General features: G+C 33.4%; 1 protein-coding gene and 1 long non-coding RNA gene across 2 annotated transcripts; both read right to left on the bottom strand.

Annotated features, from left to right (window-relative positions):
- Positions 1-635: 635 nt before the first annotated feature.
- LOC117121738 lies at positions 636-3239 on the bottom strand. The gene is made up of 3 exons (XR_004447620.1): positions 2673-3239; positions 2100-2193; positions 636-902 (listed from the first exon to the last, which is right to left on the bottom strand). It is a non-coding gene; the product is annotated as an uncharacterized LOC117121738 (long non-coding RNA).
- Positions 3240-4405: 1166 nt separating this feature from the next.
- Positions 4406-22024, bottom strand: LOC117121652 (protein sel-1 homolog 3-like). Its single transcript, XM_033266897.1, has 24 exons — positions 21906-22024; positions 20925-21498; positions 20126-20252; positions 19544-19668; positions 18107-18222; positions 17538-17729; positions 17063-17195; positions 15961-16202; positions 15657-15791; positions 15298-15415; positions 14976-15037; positions 14516-14635; positions 13845-13988; positions 13591-13734; positions 12797-12997; positions 11798-11833; positions 10990-11114; positions 10025-10108; positions 9480-9570; positions 8997-9084; positions 8246-8352; positions 7873-7997; positions 7333-7435; positions 4406-6580 (listed from the first exon to the last, which is right to left on the bottom strand). The coding sequence occupies exons 1-24, from the start codon at positions 21945-21947 to the stop codon at positions 6482-6484; spliced, it is 3333 nt and encodes a 1110-aa protein (XP_033122788.1). The 5' UTR covers positions 21948-22024; the 3' UTR covers positions 4406-6481.
- Positions 22025-24007: the final 1983 nt, after the last annotated feature.

Here is a 24007-nt window from a genome sequence, read left to right as displayed (position 1 = left end):
TGCGAAAAAGTAACATTTTGAATTAAAGAGAGTGGAAAAATTCAAGTAGAAGAAAGATGTAGAGAGGTAAACACAATTAATAGTAATTAAAAGTGATAATGAGCATTTAAAATTCGAGTTTGCAACTCGTTGGCATAACAGCATGATCAACCAGGACAAGATGGATGACAACAAGGAAATGGTCTATGTCGACATAACAACAGAACATTTTTACTATGTTGACTTGACTAGATCAATTAGGTCGCCATGACAACACAGCATTTTTACTATGTCGACTTGACAAGCTAACCTATCTCGCCATGACAACATACAATTGTTATTATGTCGACTTGTCAAGTATAACCTATCTCGCTATGACAACATACAATTTTCATTATGTCGACTTGTCAAGAAAATGTATAGATGTGTATAAGAGACAGATATATATATGTACACATGTGAGTACATGAGAGTCAAGTAGGAAAATATATGACAGAGGTTGACGTGTTACAGAACATAACATATATATTATTTTGAAAACGTATTTCGTCCTGTTATACTTATTTGGAAAATACGTGCAGCTCATCATTATTTTGATGTCAACTCTCATTTCAAATCATATTGAATAGAATGTGAATAAATTTAAAACACAAACCTGCAAATGTACATCTCGAATATAGATGAAAGATATCACTGTTATCAACATTCACAGATGTAACGGTAAGAGAATCGATCAGTCGACAATAGCCTACGTCATCAAATTCAAAGTGAGTGCAATTGATGTTGCTCTGCTCTACACATGCGTAAGCACATTCTGTTGAGGTAACACCAGTGAGTTCAATGCGCTCTACACTCTGTGACGTAGCCTTCCAATTTTCTTTATGGAATCTCCAGCCTCCCGTAATATTCAAATCACCTGGCAACTATAAATATGTTTTATTTTACTTTTTGTTTTATGATTTGATTCTACAAACATTTTCTATATGACTCACCTGAATATAATAATTTAAAAAATTCAAAATTGCGCTTACTTAGTGTGTAATAACTGATATATAATTTATGTAAGGAGAAAATTACCGAAATTATCTTATTACAGATAAGTTTAGTATTAATGAAGGGAGAAAAAAAGTAGGTTCATATAAACTTAAAGGTATACTAATTAAATAAATTTAAACAGTGTAGATACAATAATTAATAAATATATAAAGTCAGTAAAAAGAAGAATTTAGAAATCTTTGTCAGAAAAATAGTTATGAATGTCCATGAGAGAGTTGGTAAGAGATTTTAGTACTATAGAGTTCCTCACATCAAGCAGGGAGTTTGGTCCGCACACGAGGAAATATATTTACAGAATTTCTATAAGCAATGGTCCTAGAAAATTGATGTACTTGTAAGGTTATATTGTCTGTGCGTCTGGAGTTTACATGGATATTATCTGAGATGGAGTGACAGTCAATTTTTCCAAATAAGCATTTGATTACGAAGATATGAGATTAAATTCTCGTCGGAAGCTGAGAGGAAGAAGATGGAGAGTGTCTTGATATGGAGTGTCTCCTCGCTTCTCCTTTAGTATACCTCTAGAAGCGAAAATCTGTATACGTTCAATTCGTTCCATGTCTTTCTTTGAATGTGGAAACCATGCAGGTAGTCCATACTCAATTATGAATTGATGAAGATACCATGGAATGGCTTCTTCGAGTGACCATACCATAATAGGACCCATCCGATATTAAAATATAATAAAATGTTGTGTTAATTATGGGATTGTTTATTTAAAAAGGATGTCAGGGGTACTGTCCCCCTTTCGGGGTGGTACTAGCCACTTGTTGGGGACGAGGTCACGCACCACTGCAACTCATACGATCGTAATTATTATACAACACGTATCACATACGGTAGCACTGCTCGCACTAGACAGTTTTAATCTCTAAACTTTTGACAGCTTGGTTAAGGCATGCTTGAATTGTACCTTGTTGGAAATTCCCCTCGACCCCGAACTAGCGCCCCCTACCCTCCGATGATAGTGATAGTATGCATTCGAAAGAAGAAAAATTATAAATATTTAATAAAATCCTTAAGTCCTTGAGGACTATCGATCTTAAAAGATCAAAATTACTCACCACTTCATCACAAAACGCGTCACAAGATACTTCATGGAGACTCAGAACTTCGAATGCGACTAACCAAAAGATTATTCCATACATTTTAGTGAGTCTTTCAAAAATGTAAAAGAAAATTCAATGATAACAATTTTTCAACAGAATACCTGCGCCTAATTTTATTCAAGGGTGGAGCTAGTGGGGAGGGGGATTAGGGTTAGGGGAGAGCTACCCCCATCGGAAAGAAAAACCATAATTCGTCGGGTGGAAAAATTATATGTATTTTCTACATATTAGTACTCTAAAATCCATTAAATAAGCCTTTGAAACGCTAATATGTCATTTTCGGGGGATTCTCCCCACCCAACAGTTTCGAAAGATTTCGAGCGACTCCAGACCACGCTCCTACCGCCCTACCCTCCCCAGTTCCTGAGTTCATTGCAATTATTAATGCAATATTATCATTATCAAAATCATTGTTAATGTTTCTATTGTTTATTGTAGTTATTGTTGTTATCACTTTTATTATTGTCATCGTCATCATTATCACAGCTCTTGTGAAAAAGTAACAATTAATAAGCGACATATACTTACCACATATGCACCTCGGTTGGAGCGGCTGTTATGGTTTTTACAACGCAATGCCCCGCGTTTGTTGCAGACTGGTCTTTTATAACCGTTATATTAAATATGACGAAGATGTTATTGGCTATAAAAAGTTAGTCATACGATACATTCTTTAATAATGCGGTCATTGACGTAACAAAATAGAACAGTTTGTTGTACAATGAAAGGATGATTTTCCAACATCTTAGCATGGAAGGAAATACTGTAATAACATGAACTATAATGGAACGGAATATAACCCGATCCACGTTTTAGTAATTAAGTTCCAATAAACGATACTTTTGTTTTCTAAATGAAGTTATCGATGATACTCTATTTTTCATTATTTTACTTTGTTTGGCTGGATAATACCATCGAGTCACGATAATACTAAGCAAATACGCTGCGAGCGTTCAATCAGATAGTATCGGATAATACGACAGTCCTCGCTCAAATACACAAAAACCAAGACGTGTTAAATAAGCAATATAGCTGTGCAGACAAGATATAATGAGAAGTTAATGACGAATTGCACATTTGAGAGAGATTTTTGACGAAACTCAAAATTACATAAACTTTGACTGTTAGGCGTATCTAAAACACACGCAGCAGAATTGACGGATTCTTAAGACTGGTGTTTAACATGCTATGTATAGACATAGCTAAAAGTGTACAAGCTAGCCATTGGTATTAGACCTATATAAATGCAACTACAGTGCCGGTACTAAGCTTTTAAGTACAATGTCAATCTTCTCTCAACGGAACATTAAAACAATAGACGATGCAGAGTAGCAACGTAGAAGTAGAAGGTTTACATAAATTAAATATAATCATGATCACAGCGTCATATTGTATTTTTGTTGACTTTCCAAAAAGAATTTAATTTTAAAATATCATTATCATCAAATATTACTTTTTACAATTAGCGCATTTCTATTGCGTTACCCATGCGTTTCACATCTTTTACATAGGCCTAGATTATAAATTAAATATAATGATGTTCACAGCGTTATATTGTATTTTTGTTGACTCTCAATTAAGAATTTCACTTAAAAATATCATTATAATAAAATATTGATTGTTATAATTAGTGTTTTTCATTGCGTTACCCCTGCGTTACATATCTTTGACATAGACCTAGATTATAAATAAATATGATGATGATCACAGCCTTATATTGTATTTTTGTTGACTTTCAGATAAGAATTGCATTTAAAATATCATCAAATATTATTTTTTAGTGTTTTTTATTGCATCACCCCTGCGTTTCACATCTATTACATAAGATTATAAATTAAATATAATCATGATCACTGCAGCAGACTTACTAAGAATTTCATTTAAACTATTATACTTTTATGATTAGTATTTTTTCATGGCGTCATCCCCCCGTTTCAACGTATCGCTGCTAAATACCATAAGAAACCAACTGAAAGTAAAGCTGCGCACTTATTGCACCCGACGGTCGTCGGTTGACGCGATTCGATGGAGAACGAAACGCCACGATTAGCGCGCAACGGATCCTTTAATGACGATTCGTTTCAGACAGCCAGCTACGAACAAGCAGTAGACAGCACCGGGTCATCTTACGCTCGCAGCAGGGAGCGGAGTTCGATTCATCATACGACGATCGTACAACCGTTCTACGACGTAGCGAGTGCCCGGTCTTACAGCAGTATAGCTTTGTAAACCTCTTTTAATAAGACGCAGATAAATACAGATTCAAGTCAAAATAATCAGATTTATTAAAATATCTTATATCCACTATATATTATATAACAGCCAATCTTAAAATCATATAACAATAAATTAGGTGAAAGACAGGTGGCAGGTGAGGTAAAAGCTTGGAATAATCAAATACTTTTATTGCTTTGTAACGCTTCAACAACAAAAAAAATTTAAAAAAAAATCGACGATGATAATCTGAAAACTATATTGAAAACGCATTTATTCGAATAAATACCCCGCTTGAATAAACGCCCCCTCGAAAAAAAACTCCCCCTCTAGAGCCTCATTTGAAAAAAAAAGCCTCCCTCGAATAAACGCCCCCCTAAATACTGTAAACAAATCTAACGGAAGCAAAATCATTCCCAACACATTATATTAATGTTCTACTCTAGTAGAATTACTTTTTTTTTCTAACCTGGTTGGGAGTATTAAGTCTTTATGATCATGCAATAACACATTATTTTGACGGGAATTATGTGTTACAGTTTCACATTTAAAGTGAAATTAAGGGGCGTTTATTTGAGTATATACATATCGAATAAATGCCTCTTAAAAACACTTTTCAACAATAAACGCCCTGGGCGTTTATTCGAATAAACACGGTATAATAATTACAATTATAATAATAAGAATAATATACAAATGAAAACAATGTAGCATATTATTAATAATAAATAAAAGGCAACAAATGAATGTATTAAAATAATACTATTAAAAAAATCAAGGATATTAAATTATTGCCTGGTCCCACAATTCTCTATAATCGCCACTCAAATTATTCTGGTTTCTTAATTAATAATACAAGTACAGTATGTGAACACAAAGTCATGATTGGATAATATGCTAATGCACAACCACTGCCAAAATTAATGAATTTGATACAAACCGGTCTCACGTTTACTCGTTCCACCGCCCCACACACACACCTTAAGTTGGCCCAACGTTAAATCAGACACCAGTACCAACTTTCTTTTATAATATTAATAAATACTGTATTGATATGCGAAGCATGTTTCTGGGACCAGGTAAATTTTAATCTGAGTTGGCAAGAAGCAGAGTTGATCTGGACTGAGTTGACTGGGGTAGTGTTTCTGGGGCTGAGTTAATTTTAGTCTGAGTTGGCAATAAGCTGAGTTAACGTTGGATCGACTTTGCTGGGGTTCAGTTGGTTGGGAACGAGTTGTCATGAGCCAAGTTGTCATGGGCAAAAGTTGAAGTGGGGCCGATTTGATGTGGGGCACATAGATAAATTGGAATTTATTGAGTGTGCTTGTAGTAAAAAAAACCATAATACTAAAAAATACATAGAATCAAAGTTTAAGTACATATTAGTGGTGAAAGTGAAACTTTAACAATTGAACAAATTTATTAAATATTTTTAATTATTGCACATGGGTAGGAATTGAAGTAACATCGCATATCAGAAATAATAGAAATACTGATGTCTCGGAACAAATATTGGATTTAAACATTATATAAAGTGATTTACTTAGAATTCCAATAAAACCCTTTCTTTGTATACAAAAGAAAATATAAGGAAAACATTTCTTTGAAATATAAACAATATAAATATAATCAAGGATAAAATGTAGAACAAATTATTCTCTGTGTTTTCTTATAACAGTGGTTCCAGAATTAGTGTCAAACAATACTTGCTTAATCAAATCAAAGAAGAGATCAAAGTAACACCATAATATTGCTACAATTATTTTGATGACAAAATTCAAATAAAAAAAAAAACAATATATCTCATGACAAATTAAAGCATAAAATAACAAGAAAACAAAAGGATGAAGAAGTACAAGTTATATGAGTAAATTCAAATAATAATAAATCATTTTTATGAAAACTGGAAGACATTGTCCAGGAAGACTACATAGTTGTCCAATTAATGAAGGCAAATACTGATCACATGTTAGCTTGGAGCTCAAATACATGCCACATGACAGTTTGAAATAGATTGTCCAATCAAATGCCATAAATTTCTTGTTAGATAATAGCTGGAAGTAGCTTGTCAAATCAAATACCTCACATGATAACTTGAAGAGAGGATTGTCCAATCAGAGGCATCATACACTTTCAATAATTTGCTGACGGTTTTTTAAATGTTGTATAAGTGACATCAATGTAACAACCAAAGCAGCTGTAATACCAAATACACTTGACAACTAAAAGAAAATAATGCGAAAGAAAAGCATTTTTTAAACAAGGGCTCATGAAGATTTGACTGACACAAGCTGTTGGGATTGAATGTTTCTGCTTATAGGCAAAACATCCTGGTTAATCTTCCTGGGCAACATTCACTTGGTTAAACTTATGCATATGTTAAGTAAAGCCAGGCATTTATTGTGTTGGACGGTCGTCAGTGACCTGATTATATGGAGAATGCAGGAATGGTTTTAATGACGATCGGTTCAGACTGCCACTAAAAATCAGTAGATGGTTCTACGATGGTCGTACACTGAGTGCCCAGCCTAAATTAACCAAGCAAAAAGTTAGCTATTTGTATAAATTTTTTGGAGGGTCAAACTAAATCAGATAAATGATTATTTTGAACAAAGAAAATCAATAAACAGTGAGAAAGATGCCATTTTGTAGAATACTGAGTTCAAATCAACAGAATTACATTTTATCTATTCAGTTGTCAGGAGAATTCTTCATTTAAATGCGAGCCAACAAAAAAAGAGAAAAAAAGGCTGGGAAAAAAATGATTAAAATAATATTGAATGAATGTTGGAAATTTTTATATTTATAACTTTTGCATGTGTATTACAATGTTGTGCTTTGTTTTGTGAATGTTGTTGTTTGTTCCAGCTTATCTTTGTTAGTTTGACACAATTCAATTCAATACTGCAATGTCAAATTTTGTTTTAATAATAAACCAGAATGAATGAATGAAAAAAAAAAAACAATATCTCACCTTCATTAGAGTGTTGTACTTGGAGTACATATCTATTAATTGAATCCTGAGTAGGGCGAGCCCACATGGCAAGTATGACTCATCTCGTCCACTATCTCTGCACCTGCACAGGCATCAAAGACAAAAATGAAAAGGATTAGTTGTATCCTGAGTAAGTTAAGACCACATAGCATGCAGAACTTGTCTCATCCACTAAAGGATTTGTGACAGAGCACAAACTGAGCCTTCTACAGTTGGGAAATCTGAAGATTGATTCAATTTGAGTTGGAACATCTTAGTTTATGTTGAAATATCAGGTTACTATTGTAACTTTTTCCCTGGTCATGTTTTGTGGGATCATTTTTATAGCCTGTCACAAATAAAGCGATAGTAGTAGTTTATATAGTCTCATTGTTATTATGATTATTATTTTTATTTTATTTTATTGTTATTTGCATTTTCTCAGTTGGCCTATATTATTTCATTGTAAAGCACATAGGGGCAATGTGCAATATGCGCTATATAAATATAACATTATTATTAACATTATTTATTAACTACCTTTGATAGAGTTCCATCAGTATCCCAGTTTGATTGCTAGGTGGAATGTTGATTTGTAGCTTAGTCCAAGTAGTGTCGTCAATCTTCACTCCTTCTTCAACAAGGTAAGCTAAATTGAACAAAGCCTAAGTGGGAAAATGCAAAATGTTATATAATACATCAATTCCTTACTAAGAACTTTTCATGTTATGTTACTTTGTTAAATCTGTAATATTCAGTGCCATGGAGGCAATGGACCTTTCCACTAAGCCCCGCCCCTTGGATATTGTTGCTAGGTTCTGATTGGTCAGTTGTTAAGTTTGATTGACACTCCAGAATGGTCTATTTAATCATTAAGAGCTACATTTAGAATAGTCTAGCATGTCCAGCCTACCTGTGGCTCATTTGCAGCAGCAGCTCTGGAATACATCTCTACAGCGGCTGGAATGTCTTGTTTACCTAAGCAACCATACCAATGATAATCACCCATCTTGATTTGAGCTTGAAAAATAAATTATAATAAACATAAATATATTGCAGACTTTTCCAAATACAATTCAATTCTCAATTCTTCTGGAATATTGTAATTTATGGGGTGAAATCCAAAAGCTTCTGTCTAAAACAAGTTTATCTAATGCATATTCATGAACTAGCACTGAAAAATAGCACCACCAATCTTGAAATAGAATTTCTCTATACATATACTGTATGACACTGATCTCTATTATAAGGGCTAGATTGCTCATTGGCCAATCATTGTACAGAAAAAAGTAAAGCCACCAACATCATGCAAGAGCCAAATTGACGTACCAGTTTAGACAAGTTTTTTTTTACATGTGTTTAAATTATTGCTAAAAATAACGATGCTTGCAATAGTTTTTAGTAATAAATTTCAGTTTAACTAAATGATTTTTATCACATCCTCAATGCGCCGCCTGCGACGCCTAATTTGGCAGCTAGCGAACATCACATTGTTGATGGTTCTAGAGTTTTGTGATGACTTATATGAAGTTCTGGGCTCCCATAAATGGTGCCAAATGGCAGTGGCTTCACTAAAACCAGCAAATGAGCAAATTAGACATTATAGTAGAGATCAGTGATATATGATGAATTATATGTGTGTATATAAAGGTCAAATGACTCACATTCTGTATAAGCCCATTCACCAATACTTGACAGGTTGTAATACTTCCAAGTACATTCATTCTTAATAAAGCTACTGGCTAAGCCATCCTGTAGAGATACCACATTCACTAAATCAGTACATCTTCTATGATCATAATATTACATATCTTACTACCCACCAGTCTTATATTACAAATCAGGACACAAATCACCCAAACTACAAATTTTATAAAGTTTTAATATATCTTGAACACAAATTTCTCATCCAGTAATTATTTTGTTAATTGCATTGTCTTAGCATAGTGTGATCTCATATCATTTGCAGCAAAATAACATTAAAATAAAATTTTTATTTATTAAAATTGTATTTATTCAGGTATAAAATACATCAACAAGCATCCCATGTGCAGAATGCATTTGTTGACAATAATAATAATGTGCTAACATGTAGCAACTATGTAGGAATTAAAATAAAAAATATACTTAGAACTTTTTTGTCTTACAAAGTTCTCATCGCACAGATAGGCCATATTGAATTGAGCAACTTTTACTCCTGTTTCAGCAGCCATAATGTAATAGATGAATGCTGCCGACCTGCAGGGAAAAGAAATATGATGATGGAGTGATGAACATATGATGGAGTGCAATATTATACTGTAATTCCTTTTTTCAGAATTTAATTGTAAATGACAGTCTTTTTCAATTAAAATTTCATATATACTGTATTAATAGAGTGTCGTAATAGCAAAATACAAGGGTGCCTACCACTTGGCCTCATATCTCATTTGGTAGCATATCAAACCGGTAATCAGAAGGTCTTGGGTTCAAATCCTGATGGAGATTTTCTCAAAATATAATATTTATCCTCATTATTTACCACCAATGGAGTTGTAACTCCATATTGAATTTACTAATACTAAAGATATTTTTTAAGTATTTGCAAAATTTCATATATTTAAGAGGGCCTCTGAATATTAGACAACTTTCTGTAGGCTACACTGGAATGTCGCCCTCTATAAATATGGTGTAAAAAAATAGGATGTCCTACCAATCTCCTTCAAAGTAACCATCAAGCCCTTTCCTTAAAACAATTCCAAGTTCAGGGTTGAGGAATGCAACATACTGTGCCCACCTGTAAAATGAGTCGCAATTATAAAAACAATAAAGCCTTGATCACACTATCAAATTATATTTGACAAAAACATGTGACATGCCCAAATATGGTCATGTTTCTGATTACATCAGTCGCATGCTAACCAGGACTCAGTCTGGAGGCTGACCAACTACAAGATCAATTTCAAATTGTATTTACTTTGTTCCTCATCCTAGTCTTTCAATTTTTAAGCAATGTTTTAGTTATAGAGCACCTCTGTATTTTAATCTTGTTCCTAAAGATATTCGCTTATCTGAAAATTTATACTCTTTTAAACTTAAACTTAAGCAATTTATTAATAGATAAATTTGTTTATTTTTGACTGACTTTAACTAGTTTTAATGTAGTGTTTTTATAGTGGGCCTTTTAACTTTTTTCTGTTTTTTGAATGTTCAATATTTTAAATGTTTTAATGTATGTATGTTTTATCGAGGGCCCTTAATGCTCAGTTCATGCCAGAACTAGATACGTCACCCTATTTAAAAAAGGTAATAAATAAATAAATGACAGCATCACATCATGACTATATATGGGCATATAACACTTTCTTGAATTGTGTAGTTGTTATTGGTAAGACAGAGTTAAAATAAAGTTTGATCTCGATAGAAAAATGAATAGAAATACATTAACACTATTAATAATGGTATTTGATATAGTATATTATATATTATTGTGAATAGTTTAATATAGTAATTCAAATATCTATGGACCAATTAAATAATTAGTCAATGGACTAACTAATCAACAAATCAGTTAATTAATCAATAAGTCAATCAATCAATCAATCAATTAATCAAACTAATAATTCATCCTCTTTCACACAATGACTTAAATTTGTTCCACCTGTTATTTAGACTTACATCATAGCTAGGTAGTTGCTCCTCTGCATGGTTTCATGTCCCTCGTTGTAAATGTGAGCTAAGATGATGGAAGAGTCTATATGCCCTGCTCGAGCAGCTTTTAAATGGTAGTCTAAGGCTTTGGCCTGCAGAAAATTTTAAGACAATTCATTTAAATTTATTAATCAATCATTCAATCAATCAATTGACTTTGTTAGTACAGTAAAAGGCTGTGTCAAACAATTATTCAATTAAGCAATTAATAAACCAACCAAACAATTTATAAATCAAATAATCAATCAACCAACTATTTAATAATTTAATCAACTAACTTTATAATAATAATAATAATAATAATAATAATAATAATATTAATAATAATAATAATAATACCATTTTTGTATAGCATAAGCATTAAAAAATTATCTCAATGTGTACTTATAAATTGATGAAAATATGAGTGGTAAAAAGTGTCAAATTCTAAAAGAAATGTAAATGAAATTCATGTGCTTTTGTTTAGATTTAAATTAACTGATGGATGAAGCATGACGTATGTATAATGGTAAGTTGTTCCAAAGTACTGGTGCAGCAATAGAGAATGCTCTATCACCATAAGATTTTGCATGTGATAAGGAAATGTGGAAATCTTGATCAGCTAAGCAAAGACGACATATTCCTTCATAGAGACAGAGGAGTTCAGATATGTATACAGGAGCCATGCCATTATAAAATGATAGATATAAAGATCCACAGAGTCACATGTGCCTACCAATTCTGAATATTTTTCAAAACTGAATGCAAACAAAAACGAAATTATTCAACTTCATACCCTATCAACAGGATGGCCAGGGTATCTGCCATGCAGGTACAGGAAGCCCAAGTTATATGCTGCATTCTTGTCATTCATAGCATCAGCCTTCTCAAAGTATTTGATGGCCGTTGGGATGTCATGCACAACGTTCAAGTAGTACCACCCTAGGGCAGTAATGGCGGGGGAGTGGCCTAGGTCTGCTGCTGCCTCCAACTGTTCCAATGCTTTCTCATAGTTTTTCTCCACACCTTGCCCCTGTCAAGGAAAGATACTTAATTACTACCAGGTGAGGCAGACATAGGTTATAGGCATGTGACTTACATTATACCCAATAGCAGGATGAAGAATCAGGATGTTAGATTTTGAAGAGACATAAGAGAGATGACAATTCTTACAGCAGACACAAGCATTCAAGTACAATGAAGATACAATAAAGAAAAATTCTAATGGATAAAAAATATATACTTTTCAAGAATTCTATGTATAAAGAACTGTCTATAAAAGAAACAATTTAACTGACTGAGGGAAATGCTGTCTCTTATACACATCTAGATGTGTATAAGAGACAGCAGTGTACGTTATTTAATACATTTAAATCAAATTTAGATCGATCTTAATAATGTGACTTTTAATAGGCCTTCATGCTAGCAACTATTTACAGAACATATTTAATATTATGATGTAGCTGGGCATTTAATTTTGGTGATTAATTATAAAAACAAAATCAGTGAAAGATTAACATTGTTCTTAGTATATCAATTTAATTTCTTCAATTTCAAACAAATTCAAATTGATTTTCGTGTAATTTTTATATTTTAAATGAACGTTATGTACCAATTGTTGTCTTTTAATCGGATTAAAATCTGGCCGGGTTTTGGCCGATATCGAAAAAAAAATTTTGGCCGAATTTGACCGTGAGATGGCGTGTGCGTGTGTTATGTGCGTGCGTGTGTGTGTGTGTGTCGTATCTGGCAGCCCTGGTCGCGTTTCCAATCTCAGATGTGTATAAGAGACAGGGTACAGGAAGCCCAAGTTATATGCTGCATTCTTGTCATTCATAGCATCAGCCTTCTCAAAGTATTTGATGGCCGTTGGGATGTCATGCACAACGTTCAAGTAGTACCACCCTAAGGCAGTAATGGCGGGGGAGTGGCCTAGGTCTGCTGCTGCCTCCAACTGTTCCAATGCTTTCTCATAGTTTTTCTCCACACCTTGCCCCTGTCAAGGAAAGATACTTAATTACTTACCAGGTGAGGCAGACATAGGTTACAGGAATGTGACTTACATTATACCAAAGCGTATAAAACTGCAAGAGGTCCGACTGCCCTTATTTTGTATACAGACAATGGAACATTAAAAAGTACTCCCATGAAGGGGCGTGTCCTTCATAAGAACGTAAGAGGCGTCTGTATCGAACGTGTGCTGAGTTTCAAATTCCAGCATATATTCTATAAAACTGCAAGAGGTGTTCGATATGATACGCCCCTTTTGGGTAGTACTTTTTGAAATAGGATTGCGTTCCACACCTAGGTTATAGGCATGTGACTTACATTATACCCAATAGCAGGATGAAGGATCAGGATGTTAGATTTTCAACAGACATAAGAGAGATGACAATGCTTACAGCAGACACAAGCATTCAAGTACAATGAAGATACTATAAATAAAAATTCTAATGGCTAAAAAATATATACTTTTCAAGAATTCGATGTATAAAGAACTGCCTATAAAAGAAACAATTACTGCTTTTGATGGAGGAACTAAAATGACCTGACAACCTAAGCTGTCAACTCATAATTTAAACTTCTCACCCGTAACAGTATTATGCCGTAGTCAAACAGAGCTATTGGATTTTCAGGGTGCTCTGCTGCCCCCATCTCGTAATAGCGTACAGCTGCCTCCATGTTACGCTGCACACCTTGCGCTCCCCAGAAAAGCATCCTTGCAACATTCGACTGATGCAGCGTCCAAAGTAAAACATGATTAAATATTAAATTATTTAACTTAATTATTTAAATCAAATTAATTTATTCCACAATGAAAGCTAAAAACATGCAAGATTTACCTTCATCAATAGAATACCGTAATCAAACTGAGCAATAGGGTTCAACGGACTATTCTCAGCAAACAGCCGATAATACTCTACTGCAGCTGCTATGTCACGCTCTACACCATGTTGACCCCAGAACAGGATACGAGCAAGTTGACCCTGATGAAGGGAAAACAAGGGAGGAACATGCTGGAATAGGTGACATGCAAATTAAAATTGGTGGGGTTGGGGAAGGGTGGGTTACATACCAAGAAAAATGAATAAATTTCAAAGCCAACTTTCAAAAGGCAAAAAAACAAAACAAAACATTGAATTGCTTATATAAAAATGATAAAAAGGGTTGAATAAGTCATCAATTTTCTTTACAGCACATATCAAAACAATCACTTTCTTGCTTACATTTTTTGCTATGAAAAATCTTCAACAAATTTGCAGAATAGAAAAGAATAATAGGTACATTAATATCTTGCATACGTTGATTGAAAAGAAAAATACTACATTGAAAGCAAATAACATTTAAAAAAAATTAAGTATAAATAATATTCTTCGAAATCTTCAAAAAGGAGCAACATGCAAAATATAAGAAATCCCAATATTTTAGATTTACATATGATTTGACTTGTTAATTTCTTTCACATTTGCAATGCCATGCTTACCTTGTTACTTAAGCCAACTTGTTACCTTACCTGTGCATCAGCAATGCCATGCTTAGCCTGGTACTTAAGCCACAAGAAGTAATCACCCTTCTCCCCTGATTGAGTCTTCAACGCTGCTGTGTCTGTCAACCGCACATGCTCAGTAAATAACTGTTAAAATGTATTAAACATTTTCAGGTAAAGTTTAAAAATGCAAATTTATCATACAGGAAAGTATGATTGCTCTGAATTTGAAATCAATTAATTTTATATAAATGCATGGAACTACTAATATTTGGCTAAGATGTTAATCCTGATCTTTTATCAAGAGATTTAAGAGGCCGTTCTGATGACGTACAATGTAAACCATCATCACCTGCATCCTCAATGCAAGAGAAACATGTCTGAAATGAGGAGGCTGTGATCAACTTGCTTATTAATGTTTAATCGCAAATGGTTGTTGGAATAAGTCAGCACAATTTTGATGGTTAGTATATGTCCACATACTTACCGAACCTGGATCATGCTTTTCCCGATCTGCACTTGTTTCCTTGGCGACCAATTCATAGTAATCTGATCAAAAAGCCATACACACATTAATTTTATTTAAAATATTAATTGCCATATAAATCTGAGGACTCAATATGGCTGGTAAATTGATAACAATTATAGAATATAATAAAAAAATAAATAGTATTATGGTGAAATTTAAAAACTTTTTTCCAGTGCAATTGCACAACCATAACCTTCTTTATATTTGAAAATGGGTCATGAATTATGAACTTGGCAATAAATGTTGACATAAACTAGTATTTGACTAAATGACAACTTACAGAATGCATAATCATAATCCAGTGGCAATCCATGTTGACCATAGAAATGCTGGGAACCGAGAGCCATTGCTGACAGTCGACCTTTGCCCTGTGCACCAGCAAGTTCAAGAATCAACGACTGAAATTTGAAGATAAAAAACAAAGATAAATAAATATATTAAAGTAAACACATAAAAATGATTAGATTTTGCAAATCTTGATTACATTTTTTTTTAGGATAGTATAAATAAAAATAATAAGTATATAAAAAAATTGTGGGTTTTCTATATCTTGTAATTTTTATTGTTTTTATGTCTCCTACACTTAACAAATGTCAAAGAAGATAAAATAGGCCAATGCAAAAATATAAAAATACCTACCTTTGTTGTATCCATTCTTGCTCCAATTCCTTCTGAATACATAATGGCCACCATATGTGTTGCACGGTGGTATCCATAGCAACTAGACTGCTGTAGTGGCAATACCATTTGAGATATATCGCTTATGTGGTTTTTCTATAATGACAAATAAATTATGACAAGTCAAAAACATTTTCTTACACAGATAAGAATGTTGTCATTTCCAACATGGATGATTTGGCACAAAGGTTCGTGAATTCATAAATTGTTGACTTTAGTATTTAGTAGAAGATTCAGTAGTAAAAAAATCATAAAAAGAACATACCAATACTTTTGTAGCCTTCTCAAACAATAGTTTTCCAATCTCTTTACCATCATACATCTTATCATACACACATCTGCTCTGATCGGCTCCATAGTCACATGGTTTGTCAAAAACAAAACGCTTTAGGATACCACTAACCAGCGAGTATTTTGAACTAGGTTTGTAGGACCAGACTTTACAATATGGTTTGGATGGCTTCTCTTGGTAGGTCCTTACACTGTACACATACCTTCTTGTAGATTCTGCAATAAAAATGTAATAAAAAAAATTAATAATGGTTTTTTTTTCCCCCTGTTCCGTTTCTTTTGCTCTCCCTATGTGTGTTTTTATGTAGGGTCTATATTTCACATGCATGAGTAACTCTGGAAAGTTTCATGCATAAATTACCATGGCATTATGATGCCCAACAACAGATGGTGCCGCAGGCTAGGACCAGAATACCAGTACACAAAAACACCGCTTATACTGAAGTTACCAAGAGACTTGCAATCGTACATTGTATTATTATTCTATTAAGAGCCGATATGGCTTACACAAGATATTTCAATAACCACTATAAATTGTTTTTTATGTTTGATGTTATATTGTTCTATTGTTTTTTTTTATGAGGAAATTTAGTTGACTATTTGCCACAGACATCTTCAGTTATAAAGATGTTGAAATGGAACATTAAATTCCTATTGTGGAAAAAATATAACTATAAAATGAAATCCATATACTAGTTCATTTATTGGTTGCTTACTTAATTGATTAATGCATTCATTTATTTATTCATATTTTTTATTCATTCATTCATTCATTCATTTTTTAAATCATTATATCATTCATATACTGTATTTCTTTATTATTTGTATCGTCTTTCCTGCAACGATAAGATTCCTGCTTTTGCGTCACCTGGGCAATGCTTCCAAACGAATAAATAAATAAATTCATCTATTAATTCTTCATTCGTCTCCATATCTATTTGTATGCTTGCTTGTTTATTCATTCATGCATTCATTGAGCACGGTGTTACAAGTCACAGAAACAGTAATTAGTGATATCACAGATCCTATATACATATATAGGATCTGTAGTGATATACAATACAAATAGTGCTCACTGTGGTCAATGTAGTATTGCATCATTTGCTGATAGTCATCCACTACACCGTTCATCTTCTTCCTGAATCTCTGACATTTGTCATCATACAACTTGATACCTCTCATGAGCTCAACTTCTTCAACAAACTTGATCTACATTTCCAAATAAATAATGCAACATAAAGGTACTGTGACATACTTAAAATAGTGCATTCCTTTAAAATACAAAAAATATAAATATAAGCATAACACTGTGAGCGTTAGACGACTCAACGCCGTCTGCTCTTTGTCGGTGGCAGTCTGAATGGATTATCATTAAAAGCAATCCGTTGCGCGTGCCATTATGGTATTGCGTTCTCCATAGAATCGCTTCGACCAGCGACCGTCGGCCGCAGTGAGTTTCACTGACTGATAGAACAGTCTCCCTCTATCTCAATCAAAACCTCTATAAACACGTAAAGCTGAAACTGCTAAACAAACATTACTGAACGTTACCTTCTCTGCCTGTAGCGCCCTCAGCCGATAGAGTTTAGCATGTGCCGCATATCCTTTGAAAGACACACAGGTTTTGCTGCCTCCAATGTGAATCAGAGAATCTTGATCGTCATATATGATCCTCCTTGGAAAAGTTGCACCTGTTTGGGTCATCAGCTCAAAATTCTCACCATAGTTAAATGTCATTGTCCACTGAAATCAAGCAGATTATAACATTTGTAAATGTCCTATGATATATGGTCTCCAAGAATATACATGGCTACAGTACATGAGTGTTCATATGCATCGGGTTAAGTGAGTTTTAAAATGTATATTAACAACATTAATAAATTCAACCAATTTTTTTATATTTTTATATAAGAATGGTTTTAATAATTCATAATAATAATTTTAATAATTGGAGTTAGTAATTGTATATCCACAATAAATATAGAAAAATAATACAGTAAAATATCATGCAATGTACCAAGCTGAAACAACTCTGGACACCTAACTCAAAGAACAAATGGACGTAATACAAATAGACTTCCTAGAAGATGTGCTCCTCTAGGGAGTTAATAACAACAAACCTTTCGCCTGTTTTGGACATACACAATCCTAACCCACTGACCAATGGGTATCTTGGCCATGGTCAGCATGCTGTTTGCTTTGTTATTTTCCAGCACAACTTGGACATGAAGTTTACCTGAGAGACAGACAAATGGTTAGATATTATATAGATTGTCATACATTAAGCCAGGGGTATACTATATCGCAATAGGGGCCAAAATTGTTTATTGAATAAATTTGAAGGGCCAGGGCAAGAGGTGTACTATGGCAGATAGAGCCATCAGAGCACTGCATGTGCTAGCTGGCTGAGGGTTTAAGAGAGGATGTCCCCCTTCCTGAATTTGAATGCTTTTGAAAATAATAAGCCACTACTGGTACTGGTATGGGCATTATGATGCGCCTCTTTAAGGTTAGTTTGGGAGAGGATGTCCCCCTTCCTGAATTTGAATGCTTTTGAAAATAATAAGCCACTACTGGTACTGGTATGGGCATTATAATGCGCCTCTTTAATTTAAGGTTAGTAAATATTAAGGTTAGTAAATATTTATTTTTGGCTTGTTCGCATGGGCCGCATAACATGCATTCGCGGGCCGGACTAGCACATTTTAATTTTACAAAAACATGTAACATGCCTAAATATGGTCATGATGACCTTACATCATGACCATATATAGGCACATCATGACTATATGTGGGCATAACCATATGTAGGCACATCATGACTATATATGGGCATAACCATATGTAGGCACATCATGAATATATATGGGCATAACCATATGTAGGCACATCAGGACTATATATGGGCATAACCATATGTAGGCACATCAGGACTATATATGGGCATAACCATATGTAGGCACATCAGGACTATATATGGGCATAACCATATGTAGGCACATCATGACTATATATGGGCATACAGCAGCTTTTTGTCAACAATAATTTGATTTTGGTTAGAGCTTAACATGAGATATTCACAATGAATGAGACATTCACACAACTTTAATTTTGCTATTAAAATCATTTTCTCCATCATCATCACCATCATTGTCCTCATCATCATCAATGTCAGTCATTAACTTTATCATAATATTTATCACAGTAACCATCATCATTGTCTTCTTTATCACCTTCATCATTTCCATCTTTATAATCATCATCATCATCACCACCTTATCATCACCAATTTTCCTCATTATCAATACCATATTCACATTATCTTTATTCATCATTTTTATTATCATCAATATCATCATCTTCTTTATCATTCACCTTCTCTATCATCTTCATCAACACTGTCATCATCATCTTAGACTCCATCAGTATTTTCATCTTCATATTCATCATCATCATCATTATCATCATCATCATCATCATCAACATTGCTATTATTATTATTATTACCATATTTATCATCATCATCATCATCATCATCATCATTATGATTATCCTACCTTCTCTGTTAACAAATAATAAAGGTGTGGTATAAGCATTTGTGTAGTGTGTCTTCCTCTGTATAATACTACAAAGCTGTTGTTCACAGTGTTCTTGCATATAGACGTATACCACAAATGTAAACCTGTAATTTGAAAAAAAAAAAATTTAATACATGAATTACATTTTTTTTTATTATTGCCACTATTATTAAAGAAAATACAAGTAAATTTTAATATGTGGCCAGTTATTAATGACTCTAGATCTTGTGTTAAAGTTATTAATAGTCTTTTGGCTTTGTAAAAATAAGCCAAAATTTCTTGTGATTTGTATTTAGTTACCGTGAAATTTTTCATTTCATATGGTTAATATAATGGCTTTAAAATTTTTTTCTGGAACTTACTGTATAATTGTAATTATTTGATATTATAATCATTAATTTTAATGGTTCCATAAAGCATACACAAAACAACAAACAAAAGAGATTAACAGGTCTATTAATATCTTTATTATTATTACCAATAATAATCCAATCAACATCATTATCAGTACAAGTTTATATAATTAAAATTGTAAAATAAATGCCATGCACTCTACTGTACCTTGGACTTGTTTTTGAAAGGTGTACTTGATGGCGAAGAAGAGGATCAGAAAACGGAGGAACGTCCTTACTAATTCCAGCAAATGACCCGGTTAAAGCCACAGGAAATTTAACCAAATCTACAACTTCTAAAAACATAAGCAATCACAGATTAAAAATAATTTTCAGAAACTTCTAAATGTATTAAAAAGAGCCTAATTTATTAGAATGTTTATTATGTGGAAGGCACAGAAACATAAAAAGCCAGAGCACAGTGTTCTGCTGGTTTGATTGTTATTACTAGATATTGCCTTCTACAAAAGTGAACATGTGTGGCAACAGATGGCTCATTACAAACACTGAAATATTGATTTTCATAGCCATATATTTGACTGAACTGAGCTAAATTCTCTGTGGTTTGCATAGCCATATATTTGACTAAACTGAGCTAAATTCTCTGTGATTTGCATAGCCATATATTTGACTGAACTGAGCTAAATTCTCTCTGGCATTGTATACTATCTTCAGTCCTGCAATGTTTTGCACTAATTATTGCACTAAACATTATTTGTCGTGTGCTTCTTATCTTCTATTAAACATTGCTATATATAATCAGTTATGGTTAGTAATATTTTATATACAGTTACATGACAAACAGTTTCCTCTCTGAGTTTTTAAACATTTTTTAAAACCTGTCAAGTTAATGTGAAATTGGTAATTTCACATCGACAATACATTCAATTTCTATAATTTCATTTTGCAAATATTAAATCTAAACAAAATTGATTTACAAGAAAAACATGAAATAAGTTTTAACTTACCTGGCTCAATTTTACATTGTTCTAAAAAATGACTATCTTTTAAGTGTGATATCAACATTCGTGATAACCATGTCAAACAAACAGATGAAATTTGGTGCACACTCCGCCTCGGTCTTGAATATGGGGACAGGATCTCTAAAGGATACACAACGCTTACTTTTGAATGCACAAAATAATTCTTTCTAACGATTAAACCCAGTGTCTCTGTATTTAACAACCAGCCACGTAATTCCAATTTATAAATATTATGAGATTGTTTTAGTAGATAATCTCTCCGATAAAGAACACTGTCTGCTGGGGATAGACTTATTAGTTTCCTTCGGGCTCCACCAAATTTATGTTTACAAAAAAAGTGCTTGTGATATATAATGGCGTCAGTTTGAAAGTCTGAAGTGGCGACAAGTTCGATGCCGATTGTGGCATCCTCTGAACACCTGTATTCAACCTCTATCCAGGTGTCAGCCAGTATTTTTGGTGGTCTCAACACTTTTACATAATTCTTGTTTAAACGATCTGTATCCACAAGTACAGTGACTGTATCCTCATAACTGTTTTCTAAAGTGGCATTGTTTCCCTGAAAATAATAAAATACAGTGTCAGTAATTTTATTATTTTGTTACCAATCTTAGAAATCATGGGTTAGTGTCTGTAAAATTATGTCCACAGATCAATAGGTTGAATAAATAAATACTTTTTTTGTAAGTAGTCAACTGTGCCTCTGAACGAATAGAATGCTACAGCAGATGGTTAATAAATGAGCAAGCAAGTACCGCTTCCCTAAACAAACATGACACGTTGTCTGGCAGTCGATGTGCTTCGAGGGTACCTACCAGCCAGCCACCACAACTATGAATATGGACGCCAGAGCTAGGCTAGGCTAAGCTGAGGGGGAAAACAAAAGCACGACAATCATACTTTGAATGTTGCAGTTTTCTAGGCTCGATGCCCCATTATGGATTTAAGGTGTGTGCATATACTTACCAGTATAAATACGAATGTGGCCAAAATAATCAAAAAAATCATCTCAAATTCTCAATCAATCAAACAGCGGCACACGTACATCAACACTTTATTTACATCAGATTTGATTTTCACAGCTGAATGAGCACCGACAGAGGGGGTACTATCAATTCGATCCCAACAACTCTCGGATTAGTTTATTCTGTTGAGGGTTAAAAGCGAATTTGATCAGTAAGGCCTCTTAAACTCCATATTTCTAGTCTGAATGGAAATGTAAATCAAATCAACTAGGCCTATTAATGAACATTAATCATTCAAAATGTATATACAATTAAATTTATAAAAAGCAACTTCCTTATTACATTTTAGAAAATTTAATTCACGATAGGCTATAGGACTTTAAAAATCTGTGACGTCACAGCTCTTATTTTTTATCTCACTATTGGGTTCCAACGCTAAAATCCAGCCCTTGAAATTGCTCAGTGTCTAGTGATAGGAGGAAAGATAATACACTTTTCTTTTTAACAAGAATACATTGATAAAAAAAACACTGAGGCTGAGTTTCCTAAAAATAAGAACAAAATAAGAACAACTTGAGGCTAGGTAAAAAAATGTCAAATGAGTTTTTATTTAAAAGACTAAAAACCAATAAATTAAGCTGCACGTCTCATCCACATAGCAGCAGTAGGTGTGACATGTAACCCTCTTTAATACATTTCAACTGCTGTACAATACTCATTTTGTATATCTGAAAGGTGGGTAAAGAACAAAATAAGAATATTTTGAGCCTAAAATTGGCCATAAAATAAGAGCTAGTCTGGGCAAAATTTTACTGGAATTCTGGGGAAAATGTGAATTCAACCTACAAACGGTAGGTCAATTCTGTAGGATGGATTATTAATATTATTAAGCATAAAAATTAGGCTTCCTATTTGACAGACTTCAGAATTTTAATTTGATATGCCTTAGTAGTAGGCCTATTATGATTGCTTTATATAGCAAATCAAGAGTATACATTAAAATGTTGATAAACAACACTTATGACTCGCAATGTAATGTATTTCCCATGCATAAAGTGCGCTACCGGTAATAATTCCTGTAGAATCAATTTTTTGCCAATCTGACGAGTCTGATATTCCTATTAAGTAGAAAGTAGGTCAGGTCTACTCGTGTGGATGACGCAATTAATCTCAAATTATGAACGACTCATGTAATCAGGCCTCTAATATATTACAGTAATTAAGATGGGAATGCCACAGAGGGTTGTAATTGATCGTTGTGAGGCAGAACGAGAACTTGTGCAACTTGCCGATACCATGACGATACTAGTTTATTTTTGTACTGAGAATCTAAACCTATTGTAAAGATGTCGCAAATAAACCTAAATTACTAATTAGTTACCCTTGTAATATAATAAGACCTAAGTCTAACAAGATTAAAACCCACAAATTCAAGTAGTAATAAAGATGTTGACGTTTCGTTATAAATACGCCGTGTACGAGTTGGAGTCTAGAAGTGTTGAAGTTGTTTCAGCAACGGTGTTAGATCGAACCACAGAAACTCAAAATTAGATTATTGAATACCTACCGTATTATTTAAAATACATGCGTGCAATGATATTTCTGCATAATACAAATACATCTTTGACTAACTTGTTACATAGTGTGCTGAGATTGTGATCAAGTAGGTTGTCTTGAAAGTCGCTTTCGCTCGTATATTTTAATTTTTAAAATCAGGTACCGTACTTTAATCAGAGAATGGTAAGTAAATACTTCGTTATCATTAAAAATAAATAGGCCTAAAATATTTTACCGATCATTATTGGGGAAGGGGTTTTGCATCCAAATTAAATTTTATTCTGTATTACACGCCGGATTTATAAGCACACCACCTCGAAGGCCATTGTAAACACAGAAACATTAACACAAATACTGTATAATGTGCTATCGACTAGGCCCTATTTGTATTTTTTAAAATAATATTAATACAGTAATAATTATTTTTTCAGGGATATCTCTGGATTGCGTTGGCATCATTTTCACTGCTGATGGCGAAGGCTAATTGTAAGAATCCATGTAGTTTAAGAAGAAAACCTTTAAAACAACTTTTTGTCATTGTATGTG

This window comes from Anneissia japonica, unplaced genomic scaffold (assembly GCF_011630105.1).
Source record: "Anneissia japonica isolate Jap-2015-1 unplaced genomic scaffold, ASM1163010v1 scaffold287709_len1912824_cov184, whole genome shotgun sequence".
Lineage (NCBI taxonomy): Eukaryota > Metazoa > Echinodermata > Crinoidea > Comatulida > Comatulidae > Anneissia > Anneissia japonica.
Note: the sequence above shows the minus strand (reverse complement) of the source record. Positions and strands in the feature narration are given on the sequence as shown.

Bases quoted from the DNA above. Each gene is read 5' to 3' on its own strand.
- LOC117121652 (XM_033266897.1), bottom strand. From the start codon at position 21,947: ATGATTTTTTTGATTATTTTGGCCACATTCGTATTTATACTG. The intron at 15,038-15,297 runs GTAAGTTGTCAT...CTTTTTGATCAG, and splicing joins GGATTATGATTATGCATTCT to ATTACTATGAATTGGTCGCC. The intron at 9,085-9,479 runs GTAAGACAAAAA...GTATCTCTACAG, and splicing joins ATCTGTGCGATGAGAACTTT to GATGGCTTAGCCAGTAGCTT.